Source organism: Suillus subalutaceus, assembly GCF_016647625.1.
Source record: "Suillus subalutaceus strain FC151 chromosome Unknown DFJ58scaffold_133, whole genome shotgun sequence".
NCBI classification, from domain to species: Eukaryota; Fungi; Basidiomycota; class Agaricomycetes; order Boletales; family Suillaceae; genus Suillus; species Suillus subalutaceus.
In genome coordinates this window covers 136,922-149,131 of record NW_024540382.1, presented here as the reverse complement: position 1 = coordinate 149,131, position 12,210 = coordinate 136,922, and the positions used below count along the sequence as shown (strand labels likewise).

At 48.4% G+C, this 12,210-nt stretch overlaps 5 protein-coding genes across 5 annotated transcripts; all 5 read left to right on the top strand.

The window, feature by feature from the left end:
* Positions 1-1,192: 1,192 nt before the first annotated feature.
* Positions 1,193-2,340, top strand: DFJ58DRAFT_689142 (uncharacterized protein). The gene is made up of 3 exons (XM_041383361.1): positions 1,193-1,670; positions 1,726-1,813; positions 1,866-2,340. The coding sequence occupies exons 1-3, from the start codon at positions 1,630-1,632 to the stop codon at positions 1,995-1,997; spliced, it is 261 nt and encodes an 86-aa protein (XP_041239169.1). The 5' UTR covers positions 1,193-1,629; the 3' UTR covers positions 1,998-2,340.
* Positions 2,110-2,349, top strand: DFJ58DRAFT_667006 (uncharacterized protein; the record flags this gene model as incomplete). Its single annotated transcript, XM_041382593.1, has 1 exon — positions 2,110-2,349. A coding segment is annotated over one exon (240 nt), but the record flags the coding sequence as incomplete, so codon positions are not given.
* A 3,236-nt stretch (positions 2,350-5,585) lies between these two features.
* DFJ58DRAFT_810350 (acyl-CoA N-acyltransferase) lies at positions 5,586-6,544 on the top strand. Its single transcript, XM_041391404.1, has 3 exons — positions 5,586-5,902; positions 5,928-6,240; positions 6,295-6,544. Exons 1-3 carry the CDS (start codon positions 5,818-5,820, stop codon positions 6,428-6,430), a joined length of 534 nt encoding a protein of 177 aa, XP_041239167.1. The 5' UTR covers positions 5,586-5,817; the 3' UTR covers positions 6,431-6,544.
* A 238-nt stretch (positions 6,545-6,782) lies between these two features.
* On the top strand, positions 6,783-9,536 carry DFJ58DRAFT_90729 (thiamine diphosphate-binding protein). Its single transcript, XM_041395054.1, has 16 exons — positions 6,783-7,017; positions 7,071-7,104; positions 7,156-7,163; positions 7,225-7,268; positions 7,316-7,393; positions 7,447-7,490; positions 7,540-7,639; positions 7,686-7,800; positions 7,852-8,160; positions 8,214-8,354; positions 8,404-8,641; positions 8,697-8,789; positions 8,844-8,922; positions 8,976-9,089; positions 9,145-9,168; positions 9,221-9,536. The coding sequence occupies exons 1-16, from the start codon at positions 6,868-6,870 to the stop codon at positions 9,447-9,449; spliced, it is 1,800 nt and encodes a 599-aa protein (XP_041239166.1). The 5' UTR covers positions 6,783-6,867; the 3' UTR covers positions 9,450-9,536.
* Positions 9,537-9,678: 142 nt separating this feature from the next.
* On the top strand, positions 9,679-11,978 carry DFJ58DRAFT_810343 (kinase-like domain-containing protein). Its single transcript, XM_041391403.1, has 6 exons — positions 9,679-9,982; positions 10,032-10,318; positions 10,379-10,613; positions 10,668-10,891; positions 10,915-10,995; positions 11,049-11,978. Exons 1-6 carry the CDS (start codon positions 9,901-9,903, stop codon positions 11,739-11,741), a joined length of 1,602 nt encoding a protein of 533 aa, XP_041239165.1. The 5' UTR covers positions 9,679-9,900; the 3' UTR covers positions 11,742-11,978.
* The last annotated feature ends 232 nt before the right edge of the window (positions 11,979-12,210 follow it).

Sequence of the window (12,210 nt, the reverse complement as noted above, 5' to 3'; positions counted from 1 at the left end):
GCAGCAACTTCGACGATACGAGGACCACGAGAGAGATGGTCCGCCTTGGCGTTGCTGGAGTTCGGTCGCATCATTGGTATTCCGGTGAGAGCGGTGGAAAGGCGACCAAAGGCGACCAAAGAGCGCACTCGCACTCCCCAAAGAGGGTGCGAGAGGGCGGGGACGGCGGGAAGAGGAACGGTGATAGTTACCGTACTTCCTGGAGGACTGAGATCAAGAGGTCAGAACAGGACCAATTAAAATGCTGACGACACACGTCATTGAAAAAGTCTGGCGAAAGGTCATCACCTTCTGCCTGCGTAGCATCCGCCTACATGGAAAACTAAGGTTATAACCACTGGGAAGGTCAGAAACAAATCACGTACGTCCATTAATGACTCTTGAGTTGCAACCTGCGAGCGGGAGATTATCATAGTTTTGACTGAAGAAACATGAACTTTACATCAGAAAGGTTGGAGGAGGTCTTCAAGGCTTGCATCTTTGAGAATGGCGCAAATGTCCATGTGTACGCGTTTTTGTTTTCGCAACCAGTGACTAACAGCTTTCCATCAGCGGAAAAGGCTGCACACCACAATGCATCTTCGTTGTTGAAAGAGCGGTCCAATTGGGAGGTCGGTGTCTAGATTCCATAGACGCGCCGTGTTGCCATATGATGCACTTGCAAGGAGGCGGTTGTTCTGAGACAAGGTGATGGCGTTGATATGGGTTGTGTGACCCTCCAGGATAGCGACCTCCTCCCAAGTGGTTGTGTTGAATATCCTAATCGGGCCATATGAACCGGAGATAAGTTTCTTTCCGTCCGACGTCCATGCCAAGCTCCAAACAGGATGATTGTGTTTGAGCGTGCTCAACAGTTCAACTGGCTTGGTGTTCCAGATTTTGACTGCATCCTCGTTGCGTCCGCCCATTGCGATTTTTGTTGCATCGGGTGAGTATATCACCGTGTTCACCCACTGGTGCCCGGTTTCGATCGTCAGGACAGTTTCGCCGCTCATGACATCCCAGACTCTTGCCGTTCCATCCCAGGATCCGCTCGTAACTCGACTACCATCTGCACTCCAGCACAATGCACCCACAAGATCGGTATGTCCTGTCCATTTCGCGATGACCTCCCTCGTCTCGACGTTCCACAACCTCACTTTTCCGTCATCGCATCCACTTGCAACTGTATACCATTTGGAGACAATGCCATGGACCGCACTCCTGCCTCATCCTCCTCGTCTTGCCAGTCCTCTCCTATCTGTGTACCACTCTCTAAGTCCCATAGTCGGAGTGAGCCATCCGTCGAACATGTGATGATGTGACATCCACCGTGCAGATGCACAACATCATTTACCCAGTTGGAGTGACCTTGCATTTTCTGACGTGGCGTGATTGCTGGCGTTTCACTGGTGAAGGAAGACATGACCGGTGCTCGGTATCTCAACTACAGCAGATTGGGGACTATGTATGCGAGAGAGGCGGGATCCGGGAACAGCAATAATTGCTGGTGAGTTTAGGAACCTGTCTTTTTCATCTCAGCTCTTGTCAGAGCACACAAGCCATTGCTAACAGGATTCATCCCTTACCTAGAAGCTAACTTCGGGACTGTTATGGAGGAGGTGCTGCGCCGTTATTTGAGAAATTAGAATGTGCAAGAGATTTTTATGTGGGTTGCTGGTAAGCATGTCGTCAGTTGTATCCTGCAAAAAGCCCAGAATGTCACTTACGAGTGACACCGTTTAGACGAACCCTCAATCACCAGCGATCACTGAGAGGTGTGTGGTTGGTAGTTGAGGAAGTTGGGCATCCGTTCATTCAAGCATCTTTCAAGGTGCGTCCCATGCGTCATCCTCGTGTTCACTTCACAACTTAATGCTGTGTAGATCAAGCGCTCAGGTCTGACCGGTGCTATGTCCATCTTCCTATACGTCAGAACTACGTTTGATAGTTATAGCCAACATTCGACGCGGTGTTGCACTCCCACCCATTGCACGTTTCATCCAGACTACCCCTGAACTTGATGTCATCAACTCTTCCAACACGTTTGCAGGTTATGGAACAGCGCCTATTTCTAGGGTGGACTTTCGTTTTCCAAGGAGGTACCCGTTGGCATCGAACAGTCGATAGGATGTATCATGGGTGTTACCACTATACTCTCGTCTCAAATATCAGACGTCTACATCCTCAGATTTCGTATCGCACGACCTGAGTGTCGACACGGTCTTTGAGGGACGTCAATGTGATCCATCGAATCTACCATCGTATCAACTAGAACTTATCTTGCGGAAATGGTCTCCTATAGACGGGAGCCGCGAGTTCAGGTGTTTCGTTTGCGAAGGTTCAATCCTTGCTCAAGTAAGACGATGACGACGACGCTTGTACCATGCAGGCAACACGAATTCCTACAGCTTCATGAAGGAGCCAAAAACACAAGTACGCTTCAGCATTTTTGGAAGGAAAAGACCAAGTCCAAATAGAAACACGACTGTATTTATGTATCGCACTGTCTGTCGTGATTCCTACGCTCATCTCACGTATGAAGACATTTTTGATGCGTTGATGACGTGTGATCTGCTCGGGGACACGTCCTCGACCTCGACCCATATGCATCCTGAACCGACTCCCTCCCATTCACCTACTAAGAGCTCTTAGCAGTCTTCACGCGGGGATTTAGTTCACCGTACTGCAGTGTTATTTTTTTTATCAGCGTTTATTGTCCGTTGGGGCGACGCCCTATGGTAGACAAAACATACAAGTATTTACTTATGAAGCTCTGTGTTTCTATGGCTCGTTTGGTGTGCGTTCATTAGTCCAGGCAAAATGTGAGGATGGGTAAGGCCAGCTAAAGGCGACAGGGTTAGGATTGTGTGCATTCATTCTTCTCGTCGTCTGCATGTGGCGTGACGTCACCGAAATCTGTTCCATTTTGTGCGTGCTCTCTTGCTACATTGGGCGAGTATGAAGTGATGGAAGGTTTCCTCGCGTCGGTGACATTGCTGGCACGTGGGGCTGGGTACTTTCGTGATGGAGTGCAGGTGCTTGTTCAGTGGCGTGCAGTGTTAATGATGGGAGGGAGATATACTGCACAAAAGGACGAAACGAACTCGCAATGTAAGAAGTCGTGGCTGCGTGGTTGCTGTTCTTGGCATGACAGTACTCGTAGCAGGAGCAGGAGGTGTCGTGGACATCGATGTAGCAGTAGACCGAGTTTGGAATGATGACGCCTGGACATGAGCTTGTCCTGGTGATTGGCCTTGTTGCTGCTGTGTTTATTTTGCAGGTAGAGGAGAGCACAGCAGAGAAAAGTATGGCATGGTCCGCCATTGGATGGGTCCTGACTGCGCAGGTATTGCACCTGTATGGTAGTACCTCTGGCATCAGGCTGAGTGTGTGAACGTTCTCGTTCCGGCCGCGGAGTAACAGCCAGTAACTGCAGAAAAATCACTGACCCACGTTGATCAGAAACGCACGCGAAGAAAGCCATACCTTTTTGTTACGTTCCAGTGCAACTACTCTAACAACATGAGGACCATGAGGAGAAAAAATACTTCGCCTTGGCTGTCACCGGAGCTCGGTTGCTTCATTGGTGTTAGGGTGAGAGCGGCCGAGGACAATTGGACTCGGACCCTCCGAAGAAGGTGTGTAAGCACAGTATGCGGCATCACTTCTGGTGTTCTTCCGAGGCATGTTGCATAATCAATGGCAGTTGACGGTTTAGAATGGTCGTGATGTGCCAGGATGTTGGCTAAAACAGTCGACCCTCCTACTGCCGCTCACCCAGAAAGGAACTTCGCTTCTGGGTACATCCTGCTGATCGGCCATGTGCGGGTAGGTCGACCGGTTGGTGCTGGTCAGCTGCCAGCTCTCCCCCAACATGTGTTTAAAACCCTTATCAACTTGCCGTAACCTTTTAAAAGCAAGAATCAGATCGAGCAGGTCCCTTTTGGTATTAGCCTCTCGGACTCTTCCGTTCGTTCATGTCAGAGCTTCCTGCTAAACTCCCCTACCTGTTGTTCTACAGTCTACATGGCAGATGAGCCGACCGTCGCGACTCGTAGCTATCACCCAATATAGAGCACTCTCCACCGAGTATCAAAGGATAATTTGTTATCTATATTACCACATCCAGTCAGTCACATCCATCGAACACAATTCTCGTATCATATTCTGGTCAGTGAAACAATTGCTCTCCGAACTACGGTTCTAACTCACATGCATTCTCGTAGAAGGAGAAGGTCAGTGGTGCGATGCTGTTCCATCAGCTTTCCTCCATCCTCAGGATGTTCAGCGTCCTAGGTATCTAAGGCCGTCATGTGGCTGTTATATCAACATACCCCCATGTATCCTCTATATGAGAACTCACACCATGTAAAATAGAAACACTGAGTAAGACTCAGCTGGCTATTACACATAGTGTGAATACTCGGAATTTTGTATCACCCTTTCTCGCCTGGTGAAGACGTGCAAGAACACGATGCATACTTTATTACCGCAGTCATGGTATCTGCGATAACTCGTAGAGGTTTTTACTGCCTGCTTCGTCTACGCCAATATCATGCGACACATTAAATTTTTTTTGCGAGAATCATGGCTCACAAACCTGGTGTTCGATCGGCATTGATCAGTGAGTGTCTGGTTTGGAATTGAAGAAGTTCATGTTCGTAAGGAACATTGTCCACGTGTTGTAGCGTTAATGACCAACGATATGCGATGGAAATACACAGCGAAGAAAAAGCACGAAACGGGTCCGTAATGGAGGGGGTCGTGACTATTCAGTTGCTGCACCTGGCGTGGAACTAGTAGCGCAATGATGACGCCTGGGTCGGTACTCGGCCTTGGGATAGGCTTGCTGGTGCTGCTGTGTTGGTTTCGCCGGTGGATGAGAAGTACAAGAAAAAGTACGACATGAGGGATGGGTTGTGACTGCGCAGGTGTTGCACCTGGTATGGTAGTACTAGCAGGCTGAGTGTGTGAACGTTCTTGTTCCGGCCGCGAAGCAACAGCCAATGCAGGGGCATCATTGATGATCGGAACGTACACGAGAAAAACATACCTATTTTGTCTCGAGCTGCAGTTACTCCAACAACATGAGGACCATGAGGTGAAAAGATACTTCGCCTTGGGCGCAACTGGAGTTCGGTTGCCTGGTTGGTGTTGGAGTGAGTGACAAAAAAGCGACGAAAGGCGACCGAGGAAGGCAACTGGACGCCCCGAAGGTGTGCGAGCACCGCGATGGTGATGTTCAGAGGAATGGTGATGAATAGCGTGCGTAAGCTAAGGACTGGGTACAGAGGTGAGAACAAGAGACATTCAAAATGCTGATGACTCACATAGACACTGTCTCGCGCGCCATCGAAGAAGCCCGGTGGTAGTCAATGGGCTTCCCTGAGCTTGGCTGGATGTTGCGCTATACGATCACTCTAGCATATTGATGTTGAAAGGATCGAAAAGTTTAAGAAACATGTCACGTACATTTATCATTTCATGAGCTCTGGAACCTCGGACAGTAAGCCTTCAAGCTTCAAGCCCAGCTTCTGTTGGGATGGCATGAATGTCCCAACAGGTGCAGGTTTTGGTCGCTGCAACCAATAGCACGACTTAGAAGTATAAAAAAAACGGCAAATACCGAGAACGGCTCAGTGACAGGACTTGTGCAATCACTGACACTACTACTAGTTGTCGCATGCTAGCATCGCCGTAATCGAGTCAAATGCCGAGTCATTTTGATCAATTGGTCAATTATGGTCATGAAAGGTTCTACAGTCACTGCTTTTCCAGCGCTTACGGCTCTCTGCTGCATTATCCTTCGGTATTGCGCAACTTGTTCTGTCGAGTATGTTTAACACAGAGAACCTCATCCTCCGCGGATTCCAAGACAATGATCTAGAGGGAATCCTTGCTCTGCGGAACGACCCCCCTCGTCCAACGCACTCAGACATTCTCAGCTATCGCGCCTCCACCATCCTCAAAGTACAAGGAGTATATGAAGACCTTTGCCGAGGGCTCAGCGCTCTGGTTTTCTTTGGTACACAAGGAGTCAGAGAATTTTATCGGTTTCTGTTGCATCAATTTATTGGAGGCGAAGAACCGGGACGCACGCTTGGGTATAACCATCGCCTCTGGGTTCTGGGGGAAGGGATATGGAACGGAAGCCACGCGCTTCACTGTAAACTATGCGTTCAAATATTTCGGATTGCAACGTATCTCTTTGGATGTTACGGAAGGTAATGCCAGAGCACGAGCGATTTATGCCAAATTGTGAGTGGCTAATAAATTTATGATGCGGGCACGTTTTATGACTTTTTTCCCCAGAGGTTTTAAGGTGGAGGGAAGGAAACGACGGGGGAATTGGGTAGATGGACATTGGGAGGATATTATCTATATGGGGGTTCTAGATGATGAATGGGCGGAGCTGTATCCTGACAGTTGCCAGCTGAGTACTGATTGAGACTAATACCAGAATTTGCTCGCACTTGTGAGATCTGCATCTTGCGACAGAGTCGTTAAATTCCGGTCAGACTCAATATTGGCTGTTCCCGACCATGAGGAAACAGAGGAATCGATTGGATTGAGAAAACCAGGAGGAGAGAAGCGGGATTCCGAGTCTTTTTAAGCTTTAAGAGATCCTTGCAATTGGTCGATATCGATGGGGCCAGGCCAATCGATCACACGGTAATGACGTCAGAGGCCTATCTAGAATCTCTTTAGACCGGCCCTGCTGGGCCTTGCCAGGGGCTATACTATATATGTCTTCGCCGTCGTGCGCCTAACGGGACAAGACATATGTGTATGTCATTGTATGACGTTGTTCCCGTATAAAAACCGTGACGGTATCTCTCAATTCACTGCCCCCTTTCTCCTGAGACTCGCAATCTAACCACAACCATGGACACTGCAGCCAAGCAACTCCAGGCTGAAGTCGGTCGACTTCAGCACGAGCTTCAAACCTTGAAAGCACAACATCATAGCGAAGACGATGAGCTTATCACCATCTCTGAGTACATTTTGAAGAGATTGGAACAGCTCAACGTGAAGGTATGCATCCCCTTCAGTCATGTTCATTGAACTCACCCACTTGTTGCCCACAGTCCATTTTTGGAGTACCTGGGGATTTCAACATGCGTATGGTTCCATTAATCATCGACAACTTTGTATACTGACGATCTTGTGTAGCTTTCCTGGTAAATTATTGCGCATATGAACAGCGCAGCTAGCACTGATGTTCCATACTTCAATCCTTAGGACTACATTGAAGACCATCCTACAATTGAATGGATTGGGACCTGGTAATCAGTTCATCATGTCGGCGACACTCTATCTTACACCATTATAGCAACGAGTTGAACGCAGCTTACGCAGCTGATGGATACGCCCGTGTCAAAGAACACAGCATAGGCGTGGTTGTGACAACGTATGTTTGGTAGTCGGTAAGCATTATCTACCAGTGACCTCAACGATTTACAGGTTCGGCGTTGGCGAATTGAGTGCTATCAACGGAGTTGCAGGCGGTGATTGTTACTCGTCGTTCTTGCGAGGGATAACTCACAGATCAATCAGCGTTCTCTGAAATGGTCCCTGTTCTTCATATCGTCGGAGTGCCTAGCACTACGCAGTTGAAGAATAAGCCCATGCTCCACCACACACTTGGCAATGGAAAGTATGTATTTCTCCTCTTTGTTGATCCAGTATCTTACATTCGTCAGATTCGATGTATACACGAAAGCTGCGGAAAATGTCACCATTGCACAGGCTATACTTATGAATAAAACACAAGCTGCAGCCGAAATTGATCGAATCCTCACGGTGTGCATTACTAATGTAAGTCCTGATTGACTGCCTCCATCCATTCAAGCAGTGAATGTCTCGCAGGCTCGCCCCGTTTACCTCACCATTCCGATGGACCTCACCTCCGAAAAAATCCCTGCGAAACGCTTGAAGGTCGAGCTTTCACGAGCCCCTCCTCCTAATGACCCCGACGTTGAGAGCTATGTTCTCGACGAGATCATGGAGCTCGTGGATGATGCTAAACAGGACATCGTTGTTCTTGTCGATGCTTGCGCTATTCGTCACGACTTGCGCCAGGAAGTCAACGACCTTCTCGTGAAAACACGGTTTCCTGTATACGCAGCACCCATGGGAAAGACGGCAGTGAGCGAGGAGCATGAACGATATGGCGGTGTGAGTTTTCATCCCTGTTTTTTTTGCTCAAGACCGTTCTGACGCTTCTGTAGATTTATATCGGTTCGGTCACGGATCCGTCCATCAAGGAGAGGGTCGAAAACGCAAACCTTATCCTCTCGATTGGCGCGTTGAAGTCAGATTTTAATACGGGAATGTTCACGTACCATATTCCTGCGACGCACACAATCGAGGTAATTTTCCATGACATGCCAGTTTTCGACGCTTAGGTGATTTTTGCAGCTTCACTCCGACCACACACTTGTTCGCCACGCAAAATTCCCGGGTATAGGAATGAAGTCGCTCCTCCCGAAGCTCACGGAGAGGCTGAGTAAATATCAGGAGGTTGCATCACGAATCCCTGTTCCGCATTATAGGCTAGATGTTCCAAAGGAAAGTGACGACAAGATTTCGCATGCCTATTTCTGGCCTCGGGTGGGCAAATTCTTCCGGAAGCAGGATATCATCGTTGCTGAGACGGGTGAGTCGAAACTCATCTATTGTCCTTCAAAATGTAGAGTGAACCATACTTCTAGGCACTTCAAACTTTGGAGTTTTGGACGTTCCAATGCCTGACGAGTCCGTTTTCGTCAGCCAAATCTTGTATGGAAGCATTGGATGGGCAACCGGTAAATATATTGAAGTTTCTCTACTGGACCTGTATCTGACGGAAATGACTGTAGCCAGCACACTTGGTGCAGCGCTCGCAGCCCGCGACAAACATCTTGGGCGCACCATATTATTCACTGGTGATGGTAGCATGTGCGTAGTCCATCCATTGTGCTTGAATTTTAGTTGAATATTTCATGTGGTAGGCAACTGACTGTGCAAGAGATTTCAACCATGACCCGTCACAAGTTGACGCCAACAATCTTCGTGCTGAATAATAAGGGCTACAACATCGAGAGGCACTTGCACGGCCTAAATAGGTGAGTGTTCACTAATAAGACAGACCACTTCATGACAACTCACGAATTATTGCAGGAAGTACAACGACATTGCGGACTGGTAGGATACGTGTCACTCTCTTGATTTGTGTTTTGCTCAAATATTCCCTCAGGAAATGGACTTCGCTCCTCACTACTCTCGGTGATATGGAGGGCAAGATGTCAAAGTCGTACACGGTCCGCAGCAAGTCAGAGCTCAACAAGCTTCTCGACGATGAAGAATTCGCCAGTGCGGGGAAGATACAGTTGGTCGAAGTTATCATGGACAAGTACGACACACCCCGTGCGTTGCAAGCAGCTGCGGACTTGACTGCGAAGATCGCGGCGGGGCAAGCACTCTGAATCATTATCAAAAGTCTTTTGTGTATTCAAACTGTATAATTACTGTAATATTACAATGAAAACGACTCCGCTTTGTGTCATTGATCATCGTATTGTGGCCAGAAACACGAGGAAAATGCGAACAGATTCTACACACTTGGTGGTTCGAACCGACACTGTGGGTGTTCCACTGTTCCTCACCCAGTTCGTACATTTCAACCTGACACGTGACTGACGCGTTCCAGGCAATTGGCGCGTCAACCACCAGCAACCATCTGTTCTAATCCGAATCAACCTATTATCCACAATCCGCATCAACCCACCGTCCACAATATTAGTATTGTACTGCTTCAATACCCACATTAGATTCTGCCATAAAACCGCCATTTTAATTTCACTGTTGGTCACTCGTCACTTCAACCCTGCTACCAATAGCACCTCCATAACTTAGGACCAGTGGTCAGCCGGTATAATGGCACACAACTCGGATACTATTCCTCGTAAAATGGGCAACTACTGGTTAGAAGACCGACTTGGGTCAGGCTATTCGGTACGTATTGCGCCCACTCAACACTATTCCTCACCTAAGCCATATCATCCCAGGCTCTATCTTCAAGGCATATCACATTCACGATGGCACTTTCGTTGCGCTCAAAGTACAAGACGTCGACCACGAGTGCCCAACAAATCGCTATGAGCAAGCCATCTATCCTCTACTGCAAGGAGGAGAGGGCATGCCTCGGTTATGGGCGAGCGGTATAGAGGGAAAGTGGCATTATCTGGTCATAAGTCTCCTCGGAAAGAGTCTGGAGAGTATCTACCGACAAAATCTGCAATGGGGGAACCCGAGGATGGATCTTCGCAGTGTATGCTCTATCGCGATCCAGGTGGTGAGTTTGCTCGCTGGTTTCAGATCGATAGCATAACCTTGACATCGATTGAATATGCAGATCGCACGCTTGCAGATCATGCACAACCGTGAAGTTCTGCATCGCGATATACAGCTTGGGAATTGTGCTATCGGATTGACACCTGAAAAAGAAACCATCTATATGATCGACTTTGGGTTTTCTAAACGCTATATCGATCCGCACACGCGGCGGCATATTCCAGACTCAAAGCAGAAGAGAGATTTCTTGGGCAACTACTGGTTTACGTCTGTTAACGTGCATTGTAAAGGCAAAGGTCAGTATTGTAGGTTTATTTATGTGTTACGGCTACTTATTAAAACTGCCGCAGTACCATCTAGGCGAGATGATCTCGAGGCCGCCGCACTGATGTTCATACATCTTCTTACGCCTGGAGGACTCTCGTGGACACGGAACGGTATACCGAAAACCGACTCAGCGCATGATCGCATCAAGCGAGCGAAAAAGAGTGCTCGCCCTGAAGACCTGTGCAAGGGAATACCTTCTGAGTTCGAAGAGTTCCTGCGGTATTGCAGACGGCTGAAGTTCTTGACTGTCCTGATTACGACCACTGGAAGGACGAGTTCCAGGCTCTCGCACAGGACAGTGGCTTCACCGATATTGAGCGCTTTATCTGGCCACCACCGCCAGTTCCCAAGGTACGAGGGTTTGTCAGTGCACCTGAGTTTGTGTTTATTCAATTTTGTTTCAGGCTCAACCTCAAGTCGCACGGCCTGCTCCTACACGGCCCACGATTGATGCAGATGAGATGGAGAACGTCCTGAATGACTTGGCTAAGCTCCAGCTCAACCCGCCTCGCCCAATACTTGGGGACCAAACTAATGTCCCTGCCGCTGCGCGAAAAGATGATGCCAAAAAGCCGAGCGAAATCATATCCGTAAGCGACAGCTCCGAGGACGATAGATTGAAGCCAAATGGCCAACCCCTTCCACCCCGCACTCCCGTACGAACGAAGAAAGCCAGTCAGCTGCAGAAACTCAAGCTTTCGGTCCTTGATTCAACGGATAACGCTGCTCTTGCAGTTGCCGTGGAAGAGTTCACGAAATTCCTGCAACTGGGCTCAAGGACGCTCACTAAAGAGGGTTTCGCCTTCCTGGATGCGCTGTACAAACAGCTTGCAGACCCTTCGATATTCGTACACCCGCTTCGGACTTTACGAAGTGCTAATCGAGAGGACGATCGAGCCCCCCAACCAGCGCACGTGAAGTTGGGCGTGGTTGCGAGGCTTCGTCGAGAAGTAGGAACTGCATCGAGTAATAGGGTGCTTGCGAATCTCGTGGCTGATTTTGGCGCTATTACCAACAAGAGTAGTGGCAGGACTATCACCAAGGATGGGTTTGCGTTTTTGGAGGGACTAGCTGCGAGGCTACAGGCGTTAAATTAGAGTGCTGGAAGGGAGTACTTGCGTTTACCAGGCCCCCTTCATTAGTGAGACTGGAGTGTTCTAGCGGATTGTTATGCCTCACACGCACGGCCTTGTTGCCTGAAATCTCACACTCATGTCTTGGATTTTGACAATATATATATATACATAGCAATTTGCTCCTGCCCCATATCGCAACATGTTAATATGATTTCCGACAACTCATGAATGAGGCTTATAAACGTTTGTAAATACTTACATCCTCACCGGCCTCACCATGAACAGCGTGCATGATTCATGCAATGAAACTTGTAGTGTGTTTTCCGACTGAGATGTAACTTAACCACGTGTGCCCTCGGTTATCACCGGAGCAATTCTTTTACCCCAATAAATAGACTCGAACACTCTACCTCGCTTGCTTTCCTTTGTCTCTTTCTCCCTTCCTTTTTCTCTATAGAGGCTTGGATTAGATAGGAGTCCGCTACGACGA